This window comes from Pogoniulus pusillus, chromosome 10, assembly GCF_015220805.1.
Source record: "Pogoniulus pusillus isolate bPogPus1 chromosome 10, bPogPus1.pri, whole genome shotgun sequence".
Lineage (NCBI taxonomy): Eukaryota > Metazoa > Chordata > Aves > Piciformes > Lybiidae > Pogoniulus > Pogoniulus pusillus.
This window is the reverse complement of record NC_087273.1, coordinates 39,001,894-39,017,294: the sequence shown is the minus strand read 5'-3', so window position 1 is coordinate 39,017,294 and position 15,401 is coordinate 39,001,894. Positions and strand designations below refer to the sequence as shown.

At 48.6% G+C, this 15,401-nt stretch overlaps 1 protein-coding gene across 1 annotated transcript in view; it reads right to left on the bottom strand.

Moving 5' to 3' along the window:
* The window catches only part of CCDC102B (coiled-coil domain containing 102B), a 58,866-nt gene extending 47,477 nt beyond the window's left edge, over positions 1-11,389 (bottom strand). The window contains exons 1-3 of the mRNA XM_064150428.1: positions 11,287-11,389; positions 2,930-3,532; positions 1,799-2,013 (exon numbers count right to left, since the gene is read on the bottom strand). Coding sequence (XP_064006498.1) covers positions 1,799-2,013; positions 2,930-3,517 — 803 coding nt within the window. The 5' untranslated portion in view covers positions 3,518-3,532; positions 11,287-11,389. The remainder of the gene's footprint in view (positions 1-1,798; positions 2,014-2,929; positions 3,533-11,286) is intronic.
* Positions 11,390-15,401: the final 4,012 nt, after the last annotated feature.

Genomic DNA, 15,401 nt, shown 5'->3' with positions numbered 1-15,401 from the left:
GCAGGCTGGAGCAGAGGAGGCTCCCAGGGGACCTTCTAGTATCTGAAGAGGGCCTGCCAAAGAGCTGAGGAGGTTTAGATTGGACATTAGGGAGAAGTTTTTCCTGGAGAGAGTGGTCAGGCACTGGAATGAGCTGCCCAGGGAGGTGGTGGAGTCCCCCAGCCTGGCTGTGTTTAAGGGTGGTTTGGATGTGGTGCTTAGGGAGATGGTTTAAGGTGAATCTTGTAAAGGAGGGTTCTAGGTTGGACTTGATGCTCCTGAGAGGCTTTGCATGTTTCTGTAAAGGACCTCTCATGACTCTCAGTTGGCATTTTTACCTGCCTCAGTGTGGCAGAAAGAGTAGAGTCATAGAATGAGAGAGCTGGCAGGACTGGAAGGGACACCAAGGATCAAACACTTTCAAGCCCTCTGCCATGGGGGTGATTTGGACGTGGTGCTTAGGGAGATGGTTCAAGGTGAATCTTGTAGAGTAGGGTTCTGGGTTGGAGCTGGTGCTCCTGAGGGGCTTTGCCAGCCTGCATGGTGCTGTGATTCTGTGATTAGCAAAGCTTGCTCTAAACAGAAAGTAAGAATCAGTGACCCACAGAACCTCAGAGGTCAGGAGGGCAGCACAGGTCCTCTCAGGATGAAGCAGCAAACCATCACATGGAGAGGTTAATCATCTAAGTAAGGGCAAGTCCAAACACTGCATCTGCATGAGCTGCCTTGCCCCTGGCAAGAATGCAGCCACAGCTTGGGAATACTGCATCCAAACCAAGCAACTCTGCTGGGAAGTCCTCTGCTTTATGAGCAAGATCACAGTGAGTGCCAAGGTAGCCTTTGGCCCTGGGGTTCAAGCTGTCTGCAAGCCAAGCTTCCTTTTAACACAGCACAGCTGCGTGTCCCTGGCTCCAGCTTAGTGGGAAAGCTGCTCAGGGGTGAGGGAGAAGCTGTGAGAAAGCCCTTCAGTGAAAAGCAGGCAAGGGAAGGCAAGGGGAACACAGATGGGCGAGATGGGTGAGCCAGTCAGGAGCCAAGGCACTGACATCAACGGGGCTGAAACCTAGAGCAGAGACTGGGAGCTGAGCCTGCAAACTCAGCAAAAGCAGCTGCATCCACTGGGCAGTGGAGATCAGCCCTGCCAGAGCTGGCACACACCAGCCTGCTCAGCACACACCAGCCCTGCCTCAGCTGGCACACACCAGCCTGCTCAGCACACACCAGCCCTGCCTCAGCTGGCACACACCAGCCTGCTCAGCACACATCAGCCCTGCCTGAGCTGGCACACACCAGCCTGCTCAGCACACACCAGCCCTGCCTCAGCTGGCACACACCAGCCTGCTCAGCACACACCAGCCCTGCCAGAGCTGGCACATGTGAGCCCAGAGCACTGGCACAGGCTGCCCAGAGAGGTTGTGGAGTTCTCTGGAGCTTTTCAAGGCCTGTCTGGATGTGCTCCTGTGTGAGCTGAGCTGGACTGTATGGTCCTGCTCTGGCAGGAGGCTTGGACTCGATCTCCTTGGGTCCCTTCCAACCCCTAACATCCTGTGAGCCTGTGAAGTGAGCAGAGCAGATTGCTAACAAGCATAATTAGTCAATTAATTGCATGCTATTAGCAGTTCTGAGTGGAGCACTTCTTCACTAAGTGACATTTAAACCAAATTCTTCTCAAAGCCTTGTAAACAACAAACAATAAACCTCAGACATGAGAAGAGATGAGCTATGAAGTCAAATATCAGCATATCTGCTTTAGGAAGAGTCTTAACCCCCCTGATTTTTCACTGGAGAGTTCCCAAGTAGGAGAGATGTTTGCACTTACTCTCTTTCCTTCTGCAAGACTTTCTGCACCTCAGCCAAATGCAGATGCAAGACTGAAATGTGTATGAAGTCATCCTCTGGTGTCTCAGCTCTGCTGTCCAAACCTCTTCCAGGTTCCTCCAAATAGACCCTGGGATCTCCCCTGGGAAGGGAAGCAGGAGGCTTGGCAGAGATTTTGGTATTGGCATTTCTTGGGTCTTGGATTACCTCTGCACCCTGAGAAAACAGAGATGACAGTCAAGGAAAATGTAGAACTGCAGAGCTGTCAGGGCTGGAAAGGGCCCAGGGCAGTGCTGGGGCCAGAGTGGCTGAGAGCAGGCAGGCAGAGAGGGCCCTGGGGGTGCTGGCAGAGAGGAGCTGCAGAGGAGGCAGCAGTGCCCAGGTGGGCAGCAGAGCCAATGGCATCCTGGGCTGGCTCAGGAGCAGTGTGGGCAGCAGGACAAGGGAGGTTCTTCTGCCCCTGTGCTCAGCACTGCTCAGGCCACCCCTGGAGTGCTGTGTCCAGTTGTGGGCTCCTGAATTGCAGAGAGCTGTTGAGGTGCTGGAAGGTGTTGAGAGAAGGGCAGCAAGGCTGGGGAGGGGCCTGGAGCAGAGCCCTGTGAGGAGAGGCTGAGGGAGCTGGGGGGGTGCAGCCTGCAGAAGAGGAGGCTCAGGGCAGAGCTCATTTATTGCTGTCTACAACTACCTGAAGGGAGGCTGTAGCCAGGTGGGGTTGGGCTCTGCTGCCAGGCAGCCAGCAGCAGAAGAAGGGGACACAGCCTCAAGCTGTGCCAGGGCAGGTCTAGGCTGGCTGTGAGGAGGAAGTTGTTGGCAGAGAGAGTGATTGGCACTGGAATGGGCTGCCCAGGGAGGTGGTGGAGTGGCCGTGCCTGGAGGTGTTCTTGCCAAGCCTGGCTGGGGCACTTAGTGCCATGGTCTGGTTGGTTGGGCAGGGCTGGGTGCTAGGTTGGGCTGGGTGAGCTTGGAGCTCTCTGCCAACCTGCTTGAGTCTATGGTTCTAAGGATCAGCCAGTTCCAACCCCCCTGCCACGGGCAGGGACACCTCACACTAGATCAGGCTGGCCATAGCCTCATCCAGCCTGGCCTCCAGGGATGAGGCTTCCACACCCCTCAGTATACCTCTGTTGTTTACCTTCTTTGTGTGTTCTGCCCCAGCAGTCTCGTTGGCTTTGCTCTCTTGGACAGGTTCTCGTTCCAGCAGTGTTAACCAGTTTAGGTCTTCTTTAACACAAGCCCTTTCTGAGCAGCTGAGCTCTGTTCTCCAAGCAGCTACACCTTCTAACTTTTCCCTTTCACTCACTAACCCCTGATTGACTTTTTTCAGCACCCTCAGTTCTTTCAGCACGCTGTCCAGTTTGATTCTCAGCTGTCTTGCTTCCTCCCGGGCTTGATTCCTTTCTCCTCTCACCTTGCTCCACTTCTCCCTCCAGTTAGCAGTGCAGTCTGACCACCAGCGCATGGTCTTCTCCATCTGGGCAGCTCTGGCTTTCACTTCATTCAGTTCCTGAACTCTCACTGCTTCAAAAATGTCCCAGTCACTCATATGTGGACAATGAGATGAGAAAGGGCAGAAGCTTGGAGGTGGCAGGTTTGAATGGCAGAGATGGGCACCTGGCTGGCAACCTCCAGCCGGTTTAGAAGGCTGCTTCGGTTGAGTCCCCCAAAGCCATGTCTCTTCCATCTGTTCCTGAGCAGAGCCTAGGTTCATCTTTTGATTCATCACCAAGTTTCACTCCTAAAAAAAGGCAAAGACAGATAATCATTTAGCTTGCCCTGCTTAAAATGTGTTAGGAACCTCAAAGAGTACTTTATTTTACTGCTGTAATGCTGAGATGCTCTTAACAATGCTGCTGATGGCTTAGAAATGGGCATCAGCAAGAACTAGCTCTGGAAACACATATACAGACATACCTAGAGAATGACAGAACCAGCCAGGTTGGCAGAGAGCTCCAAGCTCAGCCAGCCCAGCCTAGCACCCAGCCCTGCCCAACCAACCAGACCATGGCACTCAGTGCCCCAGCCAGGCTTGGCAAGAACACCTCCAGCCACGGCCACTCCACCACCTCCCTGGGCAGCCCATTCCAGTGCCAATCACTCTCTCTGCCAGGAACTTCCTCCTCACATCCAGCCTAGACCTGCCCTGGCACAGCTTTAGGCTGTGTCCCCTTCTTCTGGTGCTGGCTGCCTGGCAGCAGAGCCCAACCCCAGCTGGCTACAGCCTCCTTCCAGCCCAGAGCACTCTGTGATACTGCAGCAGGGCAGCTGTGATTCAGACACAAAGAGCCAAGAAGGGCAGAAGAGCAGCAGGGGGAAATTAGAATCCTGCTTGTTTTAAACCTCCCTTTTGTTATGGCCAAGCTGAGTGCTAACCTTGGCCTGTTGAGCATGAGAGTGGTGAGAGGCTGGACTGGGTTGCCCAGGGAGGTGGTTGAGGCCCCATGGCTGGAGGTGTTTGAGGCCAGGCTGGCTGAGGCTGTGTGCAGCCTGCTCTAGGGTAGGGTGTCCCTGGGCATGGCAGGGGGCTTGGAACTGGCTGCTCCTTGTGGTCCCTTCCAACCTTGACTGGTTCTATGATTCTATGACACATTCCTCTGTCAAAGCCAGGCCTCTCTTTCATATAGCATCACCCAGATCCTGCACATGCTGCATGGACACACATTCATCATCACCAAGACAGCCTGGAAGGTAGTCACAGATTATAGCTGACTTCAAGACTAAACAAACTCTACTCTTTGTTGCCTTTTGGGGGTGTTTTTGGCTGCCACTTCCAATAAGCTCTGAGCAGTTTGGATACTGCTTCAGGATGAGAACCACTATTATAAACTGGTGGTGATTTAAGCCTCCTGCTCAGCACAAGTCATTATATACCACTGCAATACCTCCCAAGATCCTTGACAGGGTCCTCACATCTTTGAAGCTGTGTTCAAATCCTTAGGGTTAAATATGGGTAACATAAATATTTGTCCCTACAGATGTGTTCATTTACTGCCCCCCTCCATAAAGCCAAAAGAAGCTCAACTATAATTTAGGGTAACTTAATTTGCCCAAGAATGTTTTGTTTGATTGCAAACCTTTGTGATGTATCAACCATATCTTTTAAGCATTTGAGCCTGTAGAGATGATATCCATTGCTGAGCCTGCAGGGATGATATCCATTGCTGAGCCTGCAGAGATGATATTCATTGCTGAGCCACTACCAACTGTAGCATGCAGAGGGAGGGGGAGAAGTGAGAAAGGAACAATTTTCCCAGCCAGTCTCCAACAGAACCAAGTATTAAGCAGAAGCCAAGCCAAGCCTAACCCAATTTAACAAGCTAGCTGTGGTTTCAGAGACACAATAGTTTGCTTGGCTGGCTCCCCTGGGAGCTTGCCTATCACTTTTTATTAGGACCAACTAAAGAAAAAGAGGATGGAAAAGAAAAATCAAGTTCCTGAGCCATTAGGATAAGTCTGAACTGACAAAGGATTAGATCCCTTCAGGGTGAAACGTTTACCAACAGGTTTACAAAGCCTAGTGCCAAGTTCTGCACAAAGCAACTCACCTGAATTCTGAACTCACCTCACTGATTCTGTGTGGGGATTGGGAATCTACCATGGGCTCTATTTATTCTCTGATTGATGCTTGTTAGGAAGGGCTATAATTAATAAGATCAATTCACACCACATTCAGGCTCTATTCACACTTAGGCAGTCTTGATTCATATAAATGAATTCATCTCAGTTAAAGATCTGGTCCAAGAAGCATCTCCTGAGTAACAGAGTGAGATTTATTTTAGGACAAGAGTAATCAGTTCTTCAGTTTTTGGGTGATTCTTGACAATATCTTCAAACCATGAGACTGGAGGTGTGGAGGAAGTTGTTGAGCAGAAGAGTGGTGAGAGGCTGGCAGGGGTTGCCCAGGGAGGTGGTTGAGGCCCCATGGCTGGAGGTGTTTGAGGCCAGGCTGGCTGAGGCTGTGTGCAGCCTGCTCTAGGGCAGGGTGTCCCTGGGCATGGCAGGGGGGTTGGAACTGGCTGCTCCTTGTGGTCTCTTCCAAGCCTGACTGATTCTATGACTCTATGAAAGTAAGGTTTGACAGGGCTCTGGGCAACCTGATCTAGTTGAGGATGTCCCTGCTGATATGACACTATGATTCTAGTAGAGACTGAGAATGACTTTGCCTTGGCTGAAATCACAGAATGAAACAGATCAGAAAAGACCTCTAGGCTCATAGGATCATAGAATGGTTCAGTTTGGAAGAGACCTCAAAGCTCAGCCAGGTCCAACCCTCTTGTGCCGTAGGCAGGGACACCTCCCACTAGAACAGGTCACTCAAGGCCTTATTCAACCTAGCCTTGAATACATCCAGGGAGGCTGTGGAGCACAGAAGCACAGAATGTGATCAAAGATCACATTCTGTGCTTCTGTGCTCCACAACCTCCCTGGGCAACCTCTGCCAGCATTACACCACTTTCACTGCAAAGAACTTCTTCCTAACATCCAGTTTCAATCTCCCCTCTGCCACTTCAAACCCAATATTCCTCATCCTGTCATCACAAAACCTTGTCAATTGTCCCTCCCCAGCCTTCTTTAGCCCCCTTCAGATCCTGCAAGGCCACTCCAAGCTCTCCTCCAAGCCTTCTCCTCTCCAGGCTGCACAGCCCCAACTCTCTCAGCCTGTGCTCACAGCAGAGCTGCTGCAGCCCTCTCAGCATCTTGGTGGCCTCCTCTGCACTGGCTCCAACACTTCCATGTCCTGCTTGTGCTGGGGGCTCCAGAACTGCACCCAGGAGTGCAGGTGGGGTGTGAGGAGAGCAGAGCCAAGGGGCAGAATCCCCTCCCTTGCCCTGTGCTCACACTGCTCTGGCTGCAGCCCAGCACAGGGTTGTGTCTGGGCTGCACTCCCACTGCAGGCTCCTGTGGAGCTTTGCATCAGCCCAGACCCCCAGGGCCTGTTCCTCAGGGCTGCTCTCAGCCATTCCCCTCTCAGAATCATCGAGTCCAACCTATCACCTAACCCTTCTAATTCGCTAGCCCATGGCACTAAGTGTCTCATCCAGGCTCCTTTTAAACACCTCCCGGGATGGTGACTCCACCATCTCCCTGGGTAGCTCATTCCAATGCCAATCATTCTCTCTGTGAAGAACACCCCAATGTCCAGCCTAAACCTGCCCTGGTGCAGTTTGTGGTTGTGTCCTCTTGAAATCAGTTGTGATCTTTTCTCTTTTTCCCCATTCAAAACATGACCTAGTTTCAAAAAGCAATTTCACAACACTGGGAACAGGGGGAAAAAAAATTATCAGAGATATTTGATGGATTGCTTCAGAGCAAGACATAAAACATTCCAATGCTTATTAGGACACAGAACATTTTTCCTTTAGGACAGTGCTCAGTGGCCATCTGGAAACAAGTGATTTTCCCACCCACATAAGCAGACAAGTAACAAGGAGCATTTTGTTTTCTTTGGGTCAGAGCCTATCCCATTGGCTTCTTCAACTACACTGATAAAGTTCCCATTGGAAATAACTTCTGCTGCTCAAAGAGGCCCTCAGTTTTATCAGAGTAGTTGTAGGAACAGAGTATAATGGGTTAGGTTGGAAGGAACCTCAAGGATCATCCAGTTCCAACCCCCTGCCATAGGCAGGGACACCTCCCACTAGAACAGGTTGCTCAAGGACTCATCCAGCCTGGCCTTGAACACCTCCAGGGAGGTTGTGGAGGACAGAAGCACAGAATGGGATCTTTGATCCCATTCTGTGCTTCTGTCCTCCACAACCACCCTGGAAAGTCTGTGCCAGTGTCTCACCACCCTCAACCTGTGCCAGTGTCTCACCACCCTCACTGCAAACAGCTTCTTCCTAATAGCTAGTTTGAATTTCCTCTCTGCCAATTTGAACACATTACTCCTTGTCCTCTCACTCCAAGACCTTTTTGATAGTCCCTCTTCAGTCTTCCTTTAGACCTCCTTCAGATACTGGAAGGCTACTACAAGGCTTTCTCAAAGCCTTCTCTTCTGTGAAGAGCCCCAACTCTTGTAGCCTGTCCTCACAGCAGAGCTGCTGCAGCCCTCTCAGCATCTTGGTGGCCTCCTCTGCACTGGCTCCAACACTTCCATGTGCTGCTTGTGTTGGGGGCTCCAGAACTGCACCCAGGACTCCAGGTGGGGTCTGTGGAGAGCAGAGCCAAAAGGGCAGAATCCCTACCCTTGCCTTGGCCACCTGTGCCAGTGTCTCACCACCCTCACTGCAACAAATCTTTTCCTAATATCTAGTTTGAATCTCCACTCTGCCACTTTAAACCCATTCCTCCTCATCCTGTTATTACAAGACCTCCCCAACGCTCCTGTAGGTCACTTCAGATACTGGGAGGCCACTATAGGGTCTCCTGGAATCAACCAGCTTGGAATCAACCAGGTTGGAAGTGATCATCCAGTCCAACCCATCACCCAGCCCCATCCAGTCAACCAGACCATGGCACTAAGTGTCCCATCCAGTCCCCTCTTGAACACCTCCAGGGATGGCAACTCCACCACCTCCCTGGGCAGCCCATTCCAACGCCAATCACTCTCTCTGTGAAGAACATCCTCCTAACATCCAGCCTATACTTCCCCTCTCCAGGCTGCAGAGGAAATACTCACCCTTCTAGCAACAGGACTATTTATAGCAGAGCCTGCTTGACAAAAAGATTGTAAGCACCAGTGAGAAGGAAGCCAGCCCAAAGGCAGCTATGTGAAGAGGCAGTAGGTGGCCTGTTAGGATTATTTATTGTATCTCCTTATGAAATTCAAACATTGCTTTAGGAATTTGGCCCTTGGGTCTCACTGGCAATAGATCATCCCTTACAGCCTCATACCATCTGGGCTGTTTGCCTTTCCTGTAATGACAAACTGAATATCTTTGCCCAGCATCAACAAATCAATAGATTATGCTTTATTGAATGGAAAGAACATCATGTAGCTAAGAACACAGCTTCTTTTCACAGCCTGTCATCCTATTGCCTGATTATACAAACCATCAGTCACACAAAAATAGGAACACTGTGCAAAACACTCTTTTCTAACCCAAAAAACAAGTGACATGAACTGCTGCACACTCATCACAGCATCCTCAGGACACTTCTGTTCACAATACTGATTACAGGAGATTAGGGCTTGGAAGAGACCCAAGGAGATCATCCAGTCCAAGCCCCTTGCCAGAGCAGGACAATCCTATCTAACACAGATCACAGAGGAAAACAGCCAGGCAGGCCTGGAAAGGCTCCAGAGAAGGAGACTCCACAACCTCTCTGGGCAGCCTGTGCCAGTGCTCTGGGACCCTTACAGTCAAGAAGTTACTCCTTGTGTTGAGGCAGAACCTTTTTTGCTGATGATTGAAAGCTGCCAAAGCTTTGCTCCTTTATTCTATGAGCACTGTGCAAAACACTGTTTTCTAACCCAAAAAACAAGTGACAGGAACTGCTCTAAACTCATCCCAGCATCCTCAGGACACTTCTGTTCACAATAGTGATGACTGAAAGCTGCCAAAGCTTTGCTCCTTTATTCTATGAGCACTGTGCAAAACACTCTTTTCTAACCCAAAAAACAAGTGATAGGAACTGCTGCAAACTCATCTCAGCATCCTCAGGACACTTCTGTTCACAATACTGATGGTTATAAACTCCCAAAGCTTTGCTCCTGATTCTATGAGCACTGTGCAAATCACTCTTTTCTAACCCAAAAAACAAGTGATAGGAACTGCTGCAAACTCATCCCAGCATCCTCAGGACACTTCTGTACACAATAGTGATGGTTATAAACTCCCAAAGCTTTGCTCCTTTATTCTATGAGCACTGTACAAAACACTGTTTTCTAACCCAAAAAACAAGTGATAGGAACTGCTGCAAACTCATCCCAGCATCCTCAGGACACTTCTGTTCACAATAGTGATGGTTATAAACTCCCAAAGCTTTGCTCCTTTATTTTGTTGCTGGTATGAGTTCACAGAGGGATCTTCAAAAGGGGCTTGGTATTGAAACAATATGATAATGATAATAATAATAATAATAATAATGATAGTAATACCATTAGCAATAATAAGAACAACATTAATAAATGATAATAGTAATGATGATGATCATGATAATGATGATAATAATGACAGTGACAATAATGATAATGGTAGTAACAAAAACAACAATAGTAACAATAATAACAACAAAATAATAAGAACAATAATGATAATAATTATTGTAATAATGATGATAATTATAATGGTAATGGTGACAATGATGATAATAATGATAGTGATAATAATAATGGTAGTAACAATAATAACAATATCAACCATATAAACAATAATAGTAATAGTAGGGATATTAGTGATAATAATGATAATGGTAGTAACAATAGTAGCAATATTGACAATAACAGCAGCAATAATGAATAACAATAATGATGATGAAAATGATGACTATGATGATAATAATGATAGTGATGATAATAATAATGGTAGTAACAATAATAATATCACCAATAATAACAGTAATAGTGATAGCAGTGATAATGATGATAATGGTAGCAATAATATATATAATAATATATATAATAGTAGCAATAATAACTATAATAACAATTATATAATAATTATAACAACAACAACAACAACAATAATAATAATAATAATAATAATAATAATAATAATAATAATAGTAATGGTAATATTGATTAAAATTGTAATGGTAATGATGACAATGATGATAATAATGATAGTGATAATAAACAATGGTAGCAACAGCAATAACAATATCAACAATAATAATAGTAGTGATAGTTGTGATAATAGTGATAAGGGTAGTAAGAACAGTAGCAATATTAACAATAGTAATAAGAATGGTGATGATGATGATGATGATGATGATGATGATGATGATGATGATGATAATGATAGTGATAAAATAATGGTAGTAACAATAATAGTGATAGTAGTGATAATACTGATAATGGTAGTAACAATAGTAGCAATATTAACAATAACAGCAACAATTGTGATGATGATGATGATGATGATGACAATGATGATAATAATGATAGTGATAATAATAATGGTAGCAACAATAATAACAATACCAGCACCAAGAACAGTAGTGATAGTTTTGATAGTACTGATAATAATGATAATGGCAGTAACAAGAGTAGCAATATTAACAATAACAGCAATAGTAGTGATAATAATAATAGTAATGATAGTAATATTGATGATGGTGATGATGCTGATGATGAAAAAGCTAATAACAATGATGATAATAATAGCAATAATAATAAAGGTAGTAATAATCATAGTAGTGATAACAGTGATAGTTGTGATAATGGTAGTAGTGACAATGATAATGGTAGTAACAATAATAATAATAGTAATGATGATGATGACAATGATGATAATAATGATAGTGATAAAAAAGGTAGTAGCAATAATAGCAACAACAACAACTAGAACCATTTAAGAAGCAGCCACACTGAAAGCATTGCAAACTCACCTGGTTCTGGGGCAGGATCCCAGCAGCTCTGCTGTGTTTAATGGGGTGCTGCAGTGAACACCACCCAAGGGCAGTGAAAAGGGCAGCAGGGTAAAACTGGAGCTGTGTCTAAACGCATCTCCACACTTCAGTCACTCTCCTCTGATCTTTGCTGCTTTTGCTGGGTGGTTCAGGCTGGTTTCCTCCTTACCAGCAGCATGACAGTAAACCCATACTGGATAATCATCAAAACGAAACAGCCAACCCACAAGCTTAAGCCCCCTTACCCTCTGGCTTTGCTGGGCTGCTCTTGCTTCTCAGAGTTACAGACAGATGTGTAAACAACTGAGTTTCCTGCATCCTTTTCACATCTGCACAGTGCTGGGACTTGGCCAAGGGGATTATTTACAGCATTAAGGCCACTCCACAGTAACTTGAACCAAGGTTCTTTATCAAAACTAGAACCACATTTTGCCTTTAAGTGCAAGTAATTTATCCGAAGCAAAACTCTTTGCTGTGTTGTGCTTCACTGAAGTATTGCTTCATTGAGTGCTTCTTTCTCCCTCTCTTTCTTAGCTGAAGAGTAGAGGAGATCACCCAAGCCAACCCCCCACACACCCTGCCAGAGCAGGAGCACCCAGGGCAGGGCACACAGGAACACATCCAGGTAGGTTTGGGAAGTCCCCAGAGAAGGAGACTCCACAACCTCCCTGGGCAGCCTTCTCCAGGGCTCCAGCACCCTCACACCAAAGAAGTTCCTCCTCTTGTTAAGGTGAAACCTTCCTTTTATGTTCAATTTTGCACCCTTTGTTGCCCACCTATGGAGTAGAAGTGAGTGGTCTGCGTTAGCAGCCTCGTGGCTAAATTCTACCTGCTCTTGGGTTTGCTAATAATGTATTCCTTAGGAGACTGCATGAGGCACTTAGTGCCATGGTCTGCTTGGTTGGATAGGGCTGGGTGCTAGGTTGGACAAGATGATCTTGGAGCTCTCTTCCAACCTGCTTGACTCTATGATTTCTTTTGGACATCCTGTGCCTTGAAGAATAGTCCTGTGCAAAAGGCATTCTGCTGCTAACAGTCTCTGCACCCTGTTTTCTACAAGGTGTCAGGGCACCAGGGGGGCAGGGGCACCCCACAGATCTGTCCTGCCAGGGCTGGTAAGCTGAGACACTCTCCAGCATCTCCACAGCCCTCTTGTCCCAGGGGCTCCAGAGCTGGATGCAGGACTCCAGGTGGGGTCTCAGCAGAGCAGAGCAGAGGGGGAGAATCCCCTCCCTGGCCCTGCTGGCCACACTGCTGCTGCTGCAGCCCAGGCTCTGCTTGGCTTTCTGGGCTGCCAGTGCACACTGCTGGCTCCTGCTGAGCTTCTCCTCCAGCAGCACCCCCAAGTCCCTCTCCTCAGGGCTACTCTCCAGCCTGGCACTGCCCAGCCTGGACTGGTGCTTGGCATTGCCTCCACCCAGCTGCAGGACCTTGCCCTTGGTCTTGTTGAACCTCCTGAGCTTGGCTTGTGCCCACCTCTACAACCTGCCCAGGTCTCTCCGGATGGATCCTGCCCTCCAGCCTGGCTGCTGCAGCACACAGCTTGGTGTGGGCAGCAACCTTGCTGAGGCTGCACTCAAATGCCTGTGTCCATGGCACCCACAAAGATGTTGAACAAGCCTGGTGCCAGCACTGATCCCTGAGGGACTCTGCTTGTCCCTAGCCTCCACTTGGCCATGGAGCCACTGACAGCCACTCTTTGGGTGCAGCCATCAAGCTGGGGCCATGAAATCAAAGCTAGAACAGAGCACAGTGACACGATGAATCCAGTGTCTTGAAGCATTTCTGCTATGCTCTTTCACCCATTTCCCCCCTCTCTGACTCTGATTTGTTGTTTCACTTCCTTCTTGGCTCTTGCACTTTTCTCACAGGAACTTCTCTCCTTAATTGCTGCGTGACCTCTGCTGTGGGGTTCAGCCGTCTGGGATCCACAGCCCTCGTTTGTACAGTCCCTCTGCCCGACCTTGGCTCCAGTTCACTGAGAACAATGCTGGTTTAGGTGTGAGAAAGCAGGCAAGCTAAAATTAGGCAAGATAGGGAAAGTAAAAGCAGATGGAAGTGCAACCGTTGCGGCTTAACGGTTAACAGCTCCAGGACACCAAGGGAAAAGCACTGACGTAAAACTCTGAGACCTTTCCCTCCTGCCAGCTCCAGGGAACTGGAAGACACTCAGCAGCAGCAGGGCAGGGCAGCCTCTTCAGAGGAGCCTGGCCCTTGCCCAGCAGACCAGCAGCTTGTCTGGCCAGCGAGAGCTCGGCTGCTCTCCGGAGGGTTGAGGCAGGTTAACACCTAAGTGAGGAGCTAGGCTGTCATCAGCTGCATCACCCAACAAGCAACCTCTCTGTACCCCTCAGCTCCACCTGGCTCACGGTGAAGGCTCAGCAAAGCTGGGCATGAGCCAGCAAGGTGCACTTGTGGCCAGGAGGGGCAATGGCATTCTGGGGTGGATTAGAAGGGCTGCGGTGAGGAGGTCGAGAGAGGTTCTCCTGCCCCTCTGCTCTGCCCTGCTGAGGCCACAGCTGGAGTCCTGTGTCCAGTTCTGGGCCCCCCAGCTCAAGAGGGACACAGAACTGCTGGAGAGAGTCCAGCATAGAGCCACAAAGATGGTGAAGAGAATGGAACAGCTCTGTTAGGAGCAGAGCCTGAGGGAGTTGGGGCTGTGCTGCATGGAGAAGAGGAAACTGAGATGTGCTTATCAGTGTTATCAATATGTGCAGCAGGCTGCAGCCAGGCTCTGCTGGGGGATGCCAGTGCCAGCACAAGGGGCACTGGGTGGCAGCTGAGGCATAAGATGTTTCATTTAAACATGAGGAGGAATTTTTTCCCCAGTGAGGGTGCCAGAGCCCTGGAAGAGGCTGCCCAGAGGGGTTGTGGAGTCTCCCTGTCTGGAGATATTCAACCACTGCCTGGCTGTGCTCCCGTGGGATCTGGTGCAGGAGATGCTGCTGTGGCAGGGGTGGGACTGGCTGAGCTTTGGAGGTCCCTTCCAGCCCCTGGCAGTCTGTGGGTCTGTGAAAGTGAAGAAAGCTTTGCAGCTTCTAAGGAAACTGCTGTTTGTAAAGCCAGCAGAACTCAACCATCCCTGCAGGACCCCTCCAAGCCCTAACACCCTGTGATCCTGTGAACGTTTCCCTGCCCTTTGAGAAATTAGACTGAAAACCAATTACAATTGGACTGAAACCAATGACTACAAGGAGACCAACTGCAAAAAACACAGAACATTAGGGCTTGGAAGGGACCTGGAAAGGTCACCCAGTCCAATCCCTCTTCCATGGTAGGACCACACATCCAGGAGGGTTTTGAAAGTCTCCAGACAAGGAGACTCCATAACCTCTCTGAGCAGCCTGCTCTGCTGTTTTGTCACCCTCACAGTGAAAAGGTTTTTCCTTATGCTCACATGGAACCTCCTGTGCTGCAGCCTACACCAGTGAGAGCTTTTCACATCTTCATGTTGGCATCTCAAAATTCACTATTAATGACTGAAAAAGAATCACAGCATCAAGCAGGCTGGGAGAGACCTCCAAGCTCATCCAGCCCAACCTAGCACCCTGCCCTGGCCAAACCAATCTCAATCTTGAACACCTCCAGGGATGGTGACTCCACCACCTCCCTGGGCAGGCCACTCCAGTGCCAATCACTCTCTCTGCCAACAACTTCCTAACAACATCCAGCCTAGACCTGCCCTGGCACAGCTCCAGGCTGTGTCCTCTTCTTCTGCTGCTGGCTGCCTGGCAGCAGAGCCCAACCCCACCTGGCTACAGCCTCCCTGTAGGGAGCTGCAGGCAGCAATGAGCTCTGCCCTGAGCCTCCTCTGCTGCAGGCTGCACCCCCCCAGCTCCCTCAGCCTCTCCTCACAGGGCTGAGCTCCAGGCCCCTTACCACCTTCTCCTGGGCACACTGCTGATATGTCAGCAAGAGAAATCCAATATTTGGGATAAAGGAATGATAGAGATTATAAAACCTCTGTTTCATCTAATGTGTCAACTCCTCCCACGTTCCCATTTCACTGCATAAGAACTTAAAACTCCTTAATCCTGTCTTCATAATGGAATAATGCAGAGGCTATCTCTGGATCATATATAATACTGACTTAC